The 15,435-nt window shown below is 40.4% G+C and overlaps 1 protein-coding gene across 5 annotated transcripts in view; it reads right to left on the reverse strand.

The window, feature by feature from the left end:
• Positions 1-4,941: 4,941 nt before the first annotated feature.
• AKAP10 (A-kinase anchoring protein 10) overlaps positions 4,942-15,435 on the reverse strand; it is an 85,565-nt gene continuing 75,071 nt past the window's right edge. For all 5 annotated transcript variants that reach the window (XM_077892480.1, XM_077892479.1, XM_077892481.1 and 2 more), the window contains one exon: positions 4,942-7,360. In XM_077892480.1, coding sequence (XP_077748606.1) covers positions 7,355-7,360 — 6 coding nt within the window. In that variant the 3' untranslated portion in view covers positions 4,942-7,354. The remainder of the gene's footprint in view (positions 7,361-15,435) is intronic.

Below are 15,435 nucleotides of genomic sequence, written 5' to 3' on the forward strand. Positions count from 1 at the left end.
TCTAAGTTGTTTGAAATACAGCATTTTAAAATACTTGTCTGACACTGTCATTGATAAGTTTGATCCAAGTCGTCACATTAGGACAGTTTGCCCCCTACTCCCAACTTATCATGTAGGTGCAGGTTTATAATCCTTACAACAAAAGTATTCACTTATTGCTCTTGAAGTTGCTCTTTGAAAGGCTGGTTTACAAAACCTAACTCTTGTAATAATGAGAGTATACCTACCCCCTGGAATAATTACTAAGTTTCTTCCCACTCCTCTTTTTCACCCATCCCAGCAGGAGTCTATAACTGTACTTGCATCGTTTGAGGTTATGGTGGGCTAAAATGTGAGGAGCGACCAGAGGTAGAGCAGTTGCAGGAGATGACAAGATCTAGTTATGGATGTGATTGAAGAGAACAAAGGCAGCCAAAGAGCTCTAAGCTGGGTTGCTGGGTGGATCACCACCATGGATCAGTGAAGTTTCTTGGAGTGGGAATGAAGTAGTCTTTGATGAAGCATCAAAGACTTGGAGATAGCTGGGAGTGTCTTGGAGCCAGGCAGGCGGCAGAGATGAGAGGACAGCCTCTCCATGTAGCAAGGGAGGATGTGGAGCAAGGGTACAGAAATAGCATCGGGCCAGCAGTGGCCAGTCATGGACAATGCCAATATGAAGTCCTGGTCCAGTTGTAGGGGTGGGGGGAGGGAGAGGAGCGGCCTGCATGTGTCAGGACTGGGAAGAAATGTTATCTTGAGGAAAGAGACATGCAGAATGGACATGCTCTGGAGGAAGACTGAGATGATTGGGAAGTCTGTGGCTCACAAAGAGGGGTCCACCTAGACGGCCCCCAACAGGTTCCTCGGGCTCTCCCACCACACTTGTCGCATGAACTGTCATTGTTTTCTAGATTGTAAGGAGAGTGGGCAGTATGTGCATTCTGGGTACTGCTATATTCACAGCAACTAGAAGAGGCATATAAATCCTCAGGAAGCATATGCTGAAGGAATAAACAGGGAGAGTGGAGATTAGGAGGGGAAGAAAGGAAGAACCAGGTCCTATGGGAGGGACTTGAAAAGGACAGCAAAGGAGAGACGGGTCAGGAAAGGCATGATCAAGACTTCAGAGGGCAGTTGGCATCAAGGACCTGGGGGACTGGAAAGAAATGGACCAGAGATTGCACAAGAGATTCCACTGGGACCTTCAGTGTGACCACAACAGCCTAAAGTCGCAGCCCAGGAGGAACTTGGCAGGTGCACTTCCTGGCAAAGGCATGAGGCATGGGGACAAGTGGCAGAGGAGATCATGGGGCTGAGACTAGACTGTGGCTTCTCTTAAGCCTTACCCTAGGAGAAGAGATTTGCCTCCATGGTCTCAGACTTGCTCAGTGACTGAGACAGTGGGGTGCTGTTTGGGTGTTTTTGGCTTTAACATCTGAATACGAATAAAGGATCTATGTGTTTGTTGTGGTGACTCACAAGTAATACGCCTCAAACTCCACTTCTGTGTAGCATGGGCATTTCCAATAAAAGGGAATGAATAATATTCAGTTCCCAGTTTACAGGAAGATTTAAAGGCAGTGATTCTCAAAAGTCTGATCTCAGGAGCAGCAGTAGCATCACCTGGAAATGTGTTACAAATGGGAATTCTCAGCCCTTACCCCAGACCAACTAAAACAGAAACAGGGTTAGGCCCAGAAATCCACGTTTTAACAAGTTCTCCAGTAGATCCTGAAGCATGTGAAAGTTTAAGAACTACCACAGGTCACGGATGGATTGTTTTAAAGCCACAATCCCCTCTTCCAGAAACCTTCAGCATCTGCTATACCAGTTTTTTTTTTTTTTAAGATTTTATTTATTTATTCATAGAGACACACAGAGAGAGAGGCAGAGACACAGGCAGAGGGAAAAGCAGGCTCCATGTAGGGAGCCTGACATGGGACTCGATCCCTTGTCTCCAGGATCACACCCCAGGCTGCAGGTGGCGCTAAACTGCTGTGCCACGGGGGCTGCCCTATACCAGTTTTTAGTGAGAACAAACAAGCAGCACAATGAGAGAAGAGCTAAGGAAGATCTACAACAGAACGGAGTAGTGGGGAAGAGGGCAGGGTCAGTGCCTGGATTGGTTTCCTTGGCCTCTGAAGCCTCAGCCTCCCTCCCACGAGGGGAAAGCAGGTACTTACCTTACCAGTGGTTGGCACGGTGTTACGTATTCAGTTATGCTGTTTATTGTCATTATCATTAAAGCAGAACTCAGAGCTGATAACCTCATGGAATCAGCTCAATAGCTAGCTAGGTTCTTCCAAGGCCGGGATTTGGTATCACGTGTGTGTGATAACTACACTAGCCTTCTTGTTTCTGGTTTCTAAGAATTCACATTTCCCAAAGCTCTGCAGAACCCCAGGGGGCTGAGACTGATCCTCTGGCCTCTTCTAAGCCTACCCTACTCAGACTTGATGGCCTCAGACATCAAGGGGCCCACCCCCTGCTGTCAGATAGGTGTTCAACACCTGAGCATGTCTAGTCCTTCAGGGAATAAATGGAATGGCACAGCAACTGGTCCACGAGGGGCAGGTGCTCTCAGAAGAGCGACCCCTCCTTAGGCCACTTCTACCCCATGGGTCAGGAAAGCCTAGTGACCTCTTGCAAAGCTTTGTAAGGAAAAGATGTTAAATCATAGGCTCAAGAGGCTATCTTGAGTCAAAAAAATACCAGCACACACTATAGATGGAGCTTCCAATGTCTATCTCCTCCTCAGAACAGAAGCTCCAGGGGGCTCAGAACTTTCTTTTATTCCTGTAACATTGCACTATAAACAGAGCCTGGCACTTAGTAGGCATTAAAATACTTTGGAATTGGCAAACATTTGCTTAATCAGTGGCTTTGTCATTAGAAGGAACAATGGTTGATTTCTGTCAAGAAGAGGAAACCGAGGGTCTGGGTGGAGCCCCCTGGGTTGTGGCGAGCCCGCTAGGCTGGGCCCGTGGTTCAGAGCTACACAGTGTGGAGGCCCATGGCACTGTTTAGCTGGGGCTTTTCCACAAGGTGCGTGGTGCGCAGGACTCTTACTGCAATGCAGGCAGAGGCCAGCAGGGGATCATTTGGGAGGAGCCTCAAGGCACATTCAAGATGAGGGACTCAAATACCCGAAGTCCAGTCCAGTCCGGGGAAACAACAGTCACCACAATCCTCTTATTTGCTCCTTGGCAATTCCCAGCTCTCTCTGAGCTGAACTTAAGCCCACCCTTTCTAGCACCTTGCCTGCGCACCACAGGCCTTGACGGCTCAGTTGCCCCAGCCTGTGCTCACAAACACAGGGGACACTAAAGCAGTTGTAGAGGTGCCTCAATGGTACCTGGGGGAAGGGGGATGCACTACCACCCTTAGGCAATGGGCTTAACTATTCCAGGTGAGTTCAGACACCCTCATTGTGCCAGAGTAGGCAGTTTGAGGGGAATAGACTAAGGAAATATTTGGTTGCATAAAATTACTAAGGCAGAAATAACTACCCTGATGTGACAGGCAAGCAGATGAACTTCTTTCTCCCTGAGCGCGAATGCCCTCCAGAATTTTGCTTATACTGATCCCTCCAACACTGGCCACGCCATGGCCATTCCCACCTGTCCCGTATCAACACAGTACCACGCTTCTTACTCGGAGCCATCCCCACCCTGCCCCAGCCAGGGAGGCCTCCTAAGTACCCAGAGTGCTTATCTGTAAGGGGTCTCATCAGGTTACTATTATAACATGTGGGTCGCCTAAGTTGTAACCTTGAAAGTTTCGCTAGGATTTACTCCCACTTACGGTTCCAGCCAAAGGCCGGGTGTCTTGACTAGTCCACAGAAGTGGTCAGCATGTACCTATTTTGTGATAATCACTGCAGGGATTGATCACTCCATCATTTGAAGCTTATTTTCAGTTACTCATTAATAGAAATGCCCTCTATTTCGGGGTTTATTATAGTTGCTAAAAGCGGGGATGGTGTTTATCCTTTGGAAGGATGCTGGGAAGCATGACAAGGCTCTGGTCCAGAAGGCCTGAGTTCCTTTTTTTTTTTTGAAGGCCTGAGTTCTAATGGTGATTATCCCACACCCTTTTCCTGGGCCAGAGTAACTCCTCCCTATAAAAATGAGGCAATGTCTTTTAGCTCCATTAGTTGAGGATTCTGTTTTGAGAGAATTCACAAAATAACCAAAGAAGGTTTACTAAAGAAAAATTCCCTAGAATTTAGGGGCATTTTGCAAACATGCTGAGGATGCATGATGATTTGTAATTAGAACAGTCTGGTAGTACTTTAGTCAAGGTCCTTTTGGTCCCATGTTTTAATAAAAACTCTCTTCAGACTGATTTTTGAAAACCCCAAATGCATTTTAAGGCTACCTGAGGGGTGAACAGAGTCCACAGCAAGGATGGAGAACCAGATCCAAAAACCAGTTAAGTCCTCGAGGCTACTCAAGTGGCTGATCTGACTCACTTGCACTCACTCAGGTTTTCCTACTTCTGAACCTCTCAGCATGTGTAGGGTGGCTCACAGGTCCTGACTTTCTAAGGGCCCCACGCAAACTGCAATCCCAGAAGGTATCTCTCCTTCTTAGGGAGAATTCTTAAATTCTTAAGAATTGTCTTGAGCCTGTTTGGATCAGAAGTTCAACCCTGGTCTAATCAACTGGTATGTGGGGAGGTGTAAGGGGAATGATGTCATTAGTTTACAGACATGGTTCCTGCAGGAATGAGGGCAGGGTCAGTGTACCCCCAAACAGTGTCAATAGAAAGAGAGGCAGAAGAGCTCCTTCAGCAGGTGCTTAGCTACTGGAACTTAAAACAACAGAGTTGTCTGTAATTTTCTACAATTCAGAGTGACCTTCTCCTCCAAACTCCTACTGAATTCAACACAGCTCCAGAAATGTGCATTACTTACATTTCATAAAGCTCTACCAAATACTGAAACCCAAGTCGAAAAAGTTACAATAAGTTGCTCCCTGTTTTATTGCTCTTCACTGGACTTGGTTGACATTTACTTTTTACTTTCATCAAATCTTACAGGAGTGATAAAGACATGGCAAGTTACAAAAGATACTGCTTTTTCACTACAAAAGGTAGCGCTTTTTCACTAACATCTTTTCTAACAATTTGCGTTGATAAACATGATAAAGATGGATGTTCAACTGATTCCTTGAGCCTATGAAAATCCTGCTGAGGCACTGTATTTTGTGGGCACACTGCATAGAACCTGAAACACAGTGGTGCCAGACTGAATCCAATTCCAATTTTAACATCAGTACAAGGATCTACTTTCGACCAAATATTAATCTGACTAATAATTTCAGGCCACAGTTGGCCACTGTGTCCCACAGCAGGTAGGGCAGAGAAAAGTAACCAAGTCTCCAATTTGCTATTCTTTTCTTTGTAATAACGTTACAAGTACTGACATCTTTAGCTCAGAAGCACAAAATGTATACCAAGAAATTACTATATATTATCGTAACTGAAAGTACTAGCTTAAATAGCCTAGAATCTTACAGAAATGGTTATTCCAAAACATGCAGAGGCAGCAAGTCACCCAAAACCACATTTTATTCTATGACCTTTATATTGCTTTTCTGTTACTTAAAGGTTGAAGCAAAGTGAAAGGATGGAAATACTTTTTTTAAAGAACAAAATGAGTTAATCACAGCAATTACACCTAATAAAACCTCAAGTCTATGGCGTACACTCCAAACACAAGGCTAAGTCCAGGAGCGGTTCATGTCTGGGTTTTGTAAAGCAAATGGAAATATTTGGAAGAATCAACACATTTCAGTAGAAGAGCCATAAATGCCCTGAAAGCAGGAAGTTGACACAATTTTAAATATAATTCATATATATATATTTTTCAAATCAAACACAATTAAATAGAATATGGTTTAAGTACATGAATACTTCGCTTTAGAAGAATAACAGAGGTGGTACATAGTACCAAAAACTTATACACAGCCTTTTGCTTCTTCTGTTGATGAAACAGTGTGCCTCTATACAATCAAATATTGCAATGGAATAAATTCTCTATTCATTCAAGGCTTTCTCAAGGACAGAGGTGATTAATAATTATATATTTTATATATATATATATATATAATTTTTTTTTTTTTTTGCAAAGTCTGAGCAAAAGCAGTAACACCTAAGAGAATGTTCTTCCCCTTCAGTCATGTGCAGTGAAGAAGCATTGGCACTGCCCGGCCAGTGGAGTGTGCTCGTCAGTGGGGCAGCAGTGCTGATGGCAGCAAGGCCCCGCCCCAGGAGCTGACTGAGCGCAAGTGCAGTGAGGGGGTCTCCTGCGCTCCTAGAGACAGAAGGAAAAAAGGTCGCCAGCTGCACACTTACTTCCCAGCTCACATCAAAGAAGGGGGAGGCAGTCAAGGTTGAGTGCTTTCCCTATCCCCAACCCTTGCTTGCCAATCTTCAAAGAAAAAAAAAAAAAAAAAGGAAAAGAGAAAGGAAAAAAAAAAAACAAAAACCATACAATCGGAGAATGAACATTTTGTCCAAGCTATCACTGGGGGGAACCTGGAGTGATTGTTACTATTCCTTCTTTTCCACATGTAGTCTGGGGGGAAAGTTAAGTAACTTGGAGCACAGTATTCCAGAAGAGCAAGTTTTAATGCTCAGAGTCAAGGGGACTCATCTTTGCTAGTGAAGGAGAGACTGGTTTTCAGTATACTGCATCTCAGGAGCCATTAAAATGTGAAAATTGCATACTGTCACCAAAGGGAAGGACAATGTCACCGAGACTCGACCTGTCAGCTAGCTTCCTTCCAAATTAATGCCTCTGTGAAGGAAGATGGCCAGGGAGCCCTTGCCCTGGTCCACTGAAGGAAAACAATCTGCTAGCACCACACTGCCACTCTGAGCTGCCTGGCTCTTGGAGGGGCTGACTCACCTGTTTGTTTAGGAGGCCAAAGAAAAGCACGTCTGGTACCTGCTTTAGGATACTTTTAGGGATGGGTTTACCATTACAGGATGTGCATCAAATATCAGCTCTATGCTTATCTGCCTCCCACAGTATGTGGTCCCTGTCTATTCCAGTGGACTAAAACTCTTTCATAAATGGGTTATTGCCATTGGAAAGCTATTAATTTTCTAGTAATGTAAACAATACCACTTTGTCTCTTTATGACTTTCACTGTGTGAACATCATGTGCAGCAAATATGTCTACATGTCACTCTGCTTATGATGGAAGTCTAGGATTGTCTGCCATTCTTTCTTGGGAACAACAGTGATATCTCAGTGAAAAGAAATACAGTGCTTTGTTTTCATTGGCTGTGTTGAAGAATCCAACCAAAGGAAAAAAGTTCTCTTATTTTTCAAAAGCAGATTTCCTTTATCACAGGTCTTGAGTCATAGCTAAAAAAAGAAAAAGAAAAACGTAAGGCACATTTTTATAACCAGTGACATATTATCATTACAGATTAAGAACAGAACCAACATTTAGTGAGTGTTTACTACAGACCAGCACTTATGACAGCCAGGATCTATCTGACTACAAACTTGAGGTAAAATACTGTAATTTATCTTCATTTACATATGAATGAAAGGAAGCTTAAAAAGGTCAAGCAACTTACCCTAAGGTTATATAACAAGTACCAGGGATCCCTGGGTGGCGCAGCAGTTTGGCGCCTGGAGACCTGGGATCGAATCCCACATCGGGCTCCCGGTGCATGGAGCCTGCTTCTCCCTCTGCCTATGTCTCTGCCTCTCTCTCTCTCTCTCTCTCTCTCTCTGTGACTATCATAAATAAATTTAAAAAAAAAACAACAAGTACCAGCACTTAGATCTGCTTTTATCTTCCCTTTTGACAACAGATATTAGAATGAAATATCTACTCTTTGACAGGAATTAACCACAGAGCATACTCATAAGAGAGGGCAAAGATTTATATACACAGACATTATTTAAAGTATTGTTTATAACAGGGAAAACCCTAAAGCAACTTAAATGACAATCCATAGGGGATTCATTAAATCAGGAGGGCTGTAATACAAAATAACCCAACACCTTTAGAAACACCCCCCCCCCCCCCGCTCCCACCAAAACTCTGCTCTTCTCACCACCTGATACAAGGTTCCAGAGGCTGAGACCCCTTTACCCACAGCACTGAGGAAGAAACAAACATCCCAGGAGACAGGGTCCGTGGGACATATACACATGAAACAATTTAGAAATGCTGTGAGGTAGTTTATGTTAAATGCCCAAGTACATTCTACAGATAAGCATAAAGTACGATATTCAAAGCAGAGGGGCTTCAACATGGGCTAGAGAGGCTGGGTATGCTTTCATGTAAGTAGGATGTCTCACATTCATATAATCATGGAATGAGAATCAGGAGGGGATCTTATGAGACTGTCTTGTCCAATTTCTCTGATCTACTGATGAGGAAATAGGGCTTGGAGGGCGCCTGGGTGGCTCAGTTGGTGGGGCAGCTGCCTTCAGCTCAGGTCATGATCTCAAGGTTCTGGAATGGAGTCCCTTGTCAGGCCCCCTGCTCAGCAGGGAGTCTGGTTCTTCCTGTACCTCTACCCACTTCTTGTGATCTCTCTTTCTCTCTCTCAAATAATAGATAGATAGATAGATAGATAGAAAGAAAGAAAGAAAGAAAGAAAGAAAGAAAGAAAGAAAGAAAGCTTAGAAAAGTAACTTGCAAAAGGTCACATATGTTCACTGAAAGTGGAATGAACAAGTTCTGTTTAGCATAGCACTTTTTTTATACTAATATACTGCTGATCCCTAAAGGACAGATATCTTAGCCAGCCAAAGAAAAGGACTAGCAAGCTTAAAAAATAAAATATAGCAAAATCTATATATCCTAAAAATAAAAAGCACATGGTAATAAAATCTGAACATATAACTCAAATGAAAAGCCTTAATTTTAAATACCTGCTTTCTAAAATGGTGTCTAGAAGAATATTTTCATATTGTTAAACACTTGACCATCAGCGATAATGGGGAATCACAACTTCACACACCTTTATCTTGCTCTTTGCTATTTTAGGTTTGCCTGAGCCACTGAAGATAAATATAGATAAAAATTATCACCCTTACAAAGAAAAGAAGACAGAATCTGCAAAAGTGAACAGAGCTTTGGTGTGAATTAGCTCTGTACAAAGTTGAAAATTAAACCAAGCTCTGGTAATGACAGTTCTTGGAGTAAATAGTTGGCAAGAAACAGGTGATACTGAGCCTAACTCTAAATGCAAGCCCTCCAAACTACTGTAGGTCATGTGGGATGTCATCTGAACATATTTAATTCTAATTCCTAGTTTTTGCTAATGTAAATAATAGAGGAATAGTTTAATGTCTATTTTATAAGGAACATCCTATTGCATTAAGTCTATGGGAATCAGTTCAAGTTAGAAAAGTCAAACTGCTAAAGAAACTGCGAAATCTCTGGCTTGAACAGAGGACTGGGGTAGGGTGCAAACTACGTGGCAGCCTTCAACTTTCTGAAGGTTACTTGTATGTCTCTCACACACACAGCTAGAATCAGCTGGTGAAGCTATAGAGAAACAGTATTAGCTTGTGGAAGTCAGGATTTCCTATCGCAGCTGCTGACCTCCAAAGATGGGGAATTGATCACACTTACTCAATTCACACCTTCCTAATATAGGAGAGAGAGAGAAAGAGAGAGAGAGAGAGAGAGAGAGGAAGACAGACAAAAGAAAAAAGAAAAGAAAAGAAAGAATAAAGAAATAGCAACAAAATTTCAGAAGCTGGAAGCAAGTGGATGAGAGATAAATGACTGAAATGAAAGTGGAGAAAAGGGAGAAGCAACTTGATTTTACAGTGCAGGTTCCCTCAAAGCCCGGGAACTGGTAAATGGGATGGGGAATGGGTGCCCACACAAGGATTTCTTTAAAAGCCTGTTTTAGAAGTTAATAGTCTACAGTTACTGTTCTGCAATTCTGATCAGCCAGCCCCTGCTCCAAAACCAATCTTAGTAGGAAAATCTGAGCCGCCTTCTGTGAGCAAAATAAAACAAAGGGTCTCAGGGCTGAGATACACCAGGCCCGGCCAAGGACAAGGACGCTGTACTGACAGGAGGGAGACTGAGGAGAGGTATATATAAGGAATACTGAGACTTCCCTAGCTTTTCCCCACTTGGCTCCTCAAACATTGGTAATCTGGCCTTCATCCTCCAGGCCAGACACTGCTAGTGTTTTCTCCAGGAAATATGATCAGTCCAAGAAGGAAACTCAAAAAACAATCTGACATCGGAGTTCCCTAATGAAATACTTGGCTAGTATGTGTCTCACTTTTTAAGAAACTGCCAAATTGCTTTTCAAAGTGGCTGCAGCATTTTGCATTTCCACCAGTAATATGTCCACAATGCTCTACATTCTTGAATTGCCAGGTCAGTCAGTGTAAGTTTAGCCATCCCCTTAAGTAGCTGTGTGTCATTGCGACTGCAGTCAGCACTTCCCTCATGACAAAAGATGTTGAGCATGTCTGCATGTGAATATCTGCCATCTGTTTATCTTCTTTGGTGGAATGTCTGTATCTTTTGCCCATTTAAAAAACATCAGATTGTCGGTCTTCTTATTGAGCTTAAGAGTTCTTTATTCTGGATACAACTCTTCTCAGAAAGTTGTTTGCAAATACCATCTCCCAGTCTGTAACTTGCCTTTTCATTTTCTCTACAGCGTCTTTTAACAAGTACAAGTTTCTACTTTTGATATAGATTAATTTATTCATTTTTCTCCTTTATGGTTCATACTTTGTATGAGCTAGGAAATCTTCACCTAACCCCAAATCACAAAGATTTTCTATGAGTTTTAGTTTTAGCTCTGACATTCAGATCAATGATCCACTTTGAACTGATTCTGTATGTACTATCAAGGAAGAAGATTTATTTTTCTCCTGTATATATATGTAGTTGTCCTAGTACCATAAACTAAAAAAACTATCTTTTTACCACTGAATTACCTGGGCATATACGTCAAAAATCAATTGACTTCATATATTTGGGCTTAGTTCTATACTCTGTGTGTCTACCCTTATGCTAAGATCACTCTGCCTTGATCATGCAGCATTATAGTAAATGTATCCATGTACGGTTAGTCTTCCAATTTCTCCCCACATGTTTTTTATTATTCAAGTTACTTCAAATCTTCCAATAACTTTTATAATCATCTTGTCACTTTCTACAAAAAACGCTGCTGGAATTTTTATTGTGACTGTACTGAATCTATCAGTAATCTTTGATAATCTTGTACAGCATGGAGAGTACAGTCAATACTGTATAACATTTTTGCAAGTTGCTAAGAGAGCAGATCTTAAAAGTTCTTATCACAAGAAAGAAAATTTGTGGTGATCATTTTGCAATGTATACAAATATCAAATCCCTATGCTGTATACCTGAAACTAACATAATGTTCTATGTCAGTTATACCTCAATCATAATCATCATCATCATCATCATCATCATCATCATCCTGAGGAAATACAGACTTAACAACATTGAGTCTCTAGATTCACAAATATGATTTGTTTTTATTTAAATCTTTAATTCTGGTCATTTGTAGTTTATATTGTACAAATCTTACACATATTATTAAATATATTCTTAGAATTTTAGGTTTTGGGATATTACTACGGATGGGATCCTTTTTAAAATTTTAATTTCCGGGCACCTGGTGGCTCAGTGGTTGAGTATCTGCCTTCAGCTCAGGGCGTCATCCTGGGGTCCTGGCATGAAGTTCCACATCAGACTCCCTGTAGGGAGCCAGCTCCTCCCTCTGCCTATATCTCTGCTTCTATCTTGTGTGTCCTCATGAATGAATGAATGAATGAATGAATGAATTTCCATTTCCAACTGTTAATTGCTAGTGTATAGAAATATACTTCATTTTTGTATATTAACCTTTTATCCTTTAGCACTGCTAAACTTAGTTCTAATTGCTATTCTGTAAATTCCTTAAGATACTATCATCCAACAGACCCTTCTGTGACAACAGAAATGTTCTGTATTATGCATACATGGTTAGTCACTATCATACTGGATAAATCAGCTTTGGGAAGGTCTACATAAATGATAAGGTCTTCTGCAAGGAAACCAGTTTTACTCCTTCCTTTACAATTTATAGGTCTTTTTTTTCTTTGCCTTTTAGCACTAGCTAGGACTTCCAGTGCAAACATCCTTCCTTTCTTCCTAGAATCAGGCAGTCTTTCCCCATTATGTATGATTTTACTGTGAGTTTTATCAGTTGGGGTGGGGGGAAGAGAACCTCAAGCAGATTCCCTGCTGAGCGCAGAGCCTGATTTCAGGACCTGAGCTGAAACCAAGAGTTGGATGCTTAACCAACTGAGCCACCCAAGCATCTACCCCTTCCTGTATTTTTGTTAAGGATTTTGCATGTATGTTCAAGAGAGACACTAGCATCTTTTCTTTTCTTGTAATGTCTTTGTCTGGTGTTAAGGTAATTGTAGCCTCATAGAATATGCTGGGAAATATTACCTCCTCTTCAATTTTCTAGAACTTTGTCTAGAATCGGCATTATTTCTTCTTTAAATTCCATCTGGGCCTGGAGTTTTCTTTGGGGGAAGGAAACTGACTTTCTCTTTCCCATCCCCCAATTTTATTATTATGATTGACATAACACTGTATAAGTTTAAGGTATATAATGTGATCATTAGCTATACATACATATTGTGAAATGATTATTACAGATTAGTTAATACATCTATCACCTCACATAAATACCATTTTAACAAAATAGTAGGAATACTTAAAATCTACTCCATTAGCAACTTTCAAGTATATAATACAATATTGTTAACTACAGTCACCACACTGCGTATGAGATCTCCGGAATTAATCCATCTTGTAACTGGAGATTTGTACCTTCTGACCAATACCTCTTCATTTCTCCTAACCCCCAGTCTTTGGCAACTATTATTTTACCCACTGTTTCTATGAATTCGACTTTTTAAAATTCCACATATAAGTGAAATCATACTGTATTTGTCAATGTGACTTATTTCACTTAGCCTATGTCCTCAAGGTACACCCATATTGTCACAAATGGCAAGATTTCATGTTTTTTATGGCTAAATTTTCTTGATCCAGTTAACTGTGACACTTGGATTATTTCCATGTAGCACCTGGCTATTATAAATTATGCAATGAACATGGGGTGCAGGTATCTTTTTGAGGTAATAATTTCATTTCTTTCAAATATATACCCAGAAGTGGGATTGCTGGATCTATACAGTAGTTCTATTTTTAATTCTTTGAGGAATCTATATACTGTTTTCCATAGTGGCTATTTCAATTTACATTCTAACAGTGAACAAGGGTTCTTTTTTTCTTACATCCTTGTTAACACTTGTTATTGCTTATCTTTTTTGATAACAGTTATCTTAACAGGTATGAGGTAATATCTAACTGTGGTTATAATTTGCACTTCCCTAAGGATTAATGATATTAAATACTTTTTCATGTACCTTTTGGCCATTAGGAATGTCTTTGGAAAAATGTCTTTTCAGGTCCTTTGCTCATTTTTTTAATTCAAATTATTTATCCATATATATTTTGGATATTAATTCCTCAAATTCAATTTAATAGATACAGTATTATTTAGGTTACTTATTTCTTCTAGAGTAAGCTTTGGTAATTTATGCATTTCAAGGAATTTCTCCATCTCATTCATGTTGTTGAATTTATTAGCATAAAGTTGTTCATAATATTCCACTATTATCATTCTAATAACTTTAGGATCTGTAGTGATGTCCCTTCTTTTTAATCCTGGGATTGGTAATTCTTATCTAATCTGTTCTGGAAGTCTCACTAGAGGCTTATCAATTTAATTGGTCTTTTTAAAGAGCCAGCTTTTGATTTTTCTCTATTATCTATGTAATTGATATTCACCTTTTTTTTTTTTAAAGCTCAACAAAGAGCTCGAACTCATGATCCCGAGATCAAGACCTGAGCTGAGATCAAGAGTTGGATGCTTAACTGACTAAGCCACTCCAAGTGCCCCCAGTATTCTTTTATCTTCATTATTTCCTTCTTTCTGCTTTCTTTGGGTTTAAGAAAAAGTTTAAGATGACTGAAAACTTCTTTCTTGACTAATATAAACAATTTAATGCTATAAATTTCTTTCTAAGGACTGCTTTAGCAGTATTCCACAAATACTCTGTTGTATTTTCATTTTAGTTCAGTGCAAAAAAATTTTTTTTAATGATTTTATTTACTTATGAGGACACACAGAGAGAGGCAGATATATAGGCAGAGGGAAAAGCACGCTCCCTGTGGGGAACCTGAGGCAGGACTAGATCCCAGGATCATGCCCTGAGCCAAAGGCACATACTCAACCACTGAGCCACCCAGGCATCCCAGTCCAAAATATTTTCTAACTTCCATTTTTATTTCTTCTTTAATCAATGGAAGACTAAGAAGTCTGTTGTTCAATTTCCAAATACTTGGGAGATTTTCCACATTTCCTTCTCTAGCTGACTTCTTGTTTAATTCCTTTGTGGTGAGTAAACAGGCTGTATGATTTCAATCCTTATAAAACCTGTTTTATGGCCCAGAATATGGTATATCTGGTAAATGTTCTATGTGTAGGCCAAAAGAACGTGCGCTCTGCTGCTGCTGAATACACTGTTCCCTTAGGTCAATGTCCTTTAGGTCAAGTTGGTTGATAGTGTTGTTCTATCCATTACTGAGATAGGGCTGTTGAAATCTCCAACAGTCATTATGGATTTATGTATTTTCCTTGTAGTACTATCAGTTTTTGCTTTGTGCATTTTCAAGCTCTGCTATCGGATGCACATACACTTAAAATTCATGATGTCTTCTTGATGAACTGACTTTTTATCATATAAAATGTCCTTCTTTTTTGCCTGGTAATATTCCTCATTTTGAAGTTTTACTTTTGGTAACATCTGTATGGTATATCTTTTCCATCCTTTTATTTTTAGCTTAGTCTTTATATTTAAAGTGGGCTTCTTACAGAGAGCATCCAGTGGGTTCTGCCATTATCTATCTAATCAGACAATCTCTGTTTTAACTAGACTATTTAGACCATTTACATTTAATGTAGCGATTAGAATGATTTCATCTAACCCTACTATCTTGCTATTTGTCTTCTATTTGTCCCACAGGATTCTTTCTTACCTTTCCCCCATTTTTGAGTTCTTTTGTATTATAGTATTTTTTAGAGTGTTGTTTCTATAGATGGTGTGTTTTCTCCTGATAATGGGTCAAGTTCTTCTGCTTCCTTGTATACCCAGTAATGCAGTGGATGGCAGACACTGTCATTTTTATACTGTTGAGTACTAAACCTCATTGTGTTGCTTTTAAGAAGTTGGCCTTTGTTCTGGCATGCAGTTGTTATTTAATGAGCAGTCTGATCCTTCAAGAGTTGCTTTTAAGCTTGGTTAAGGTGCTTTACTCTAGGGCTAATTTAGCTTCAGCAGTA

Source organism: Canis aureus, chromosome 3 (genome assembly GCF_053574225.1).
Source record: "Canis aureus isolate CA01 chromosome 3, VMU_Caureus_v.1.0, whole genome shotgun sequence".
NCBI lineage: Eukaryota > Metazoa > Chordata > Mammalia > Carnivora > Canidae > Canis > Canis aureus.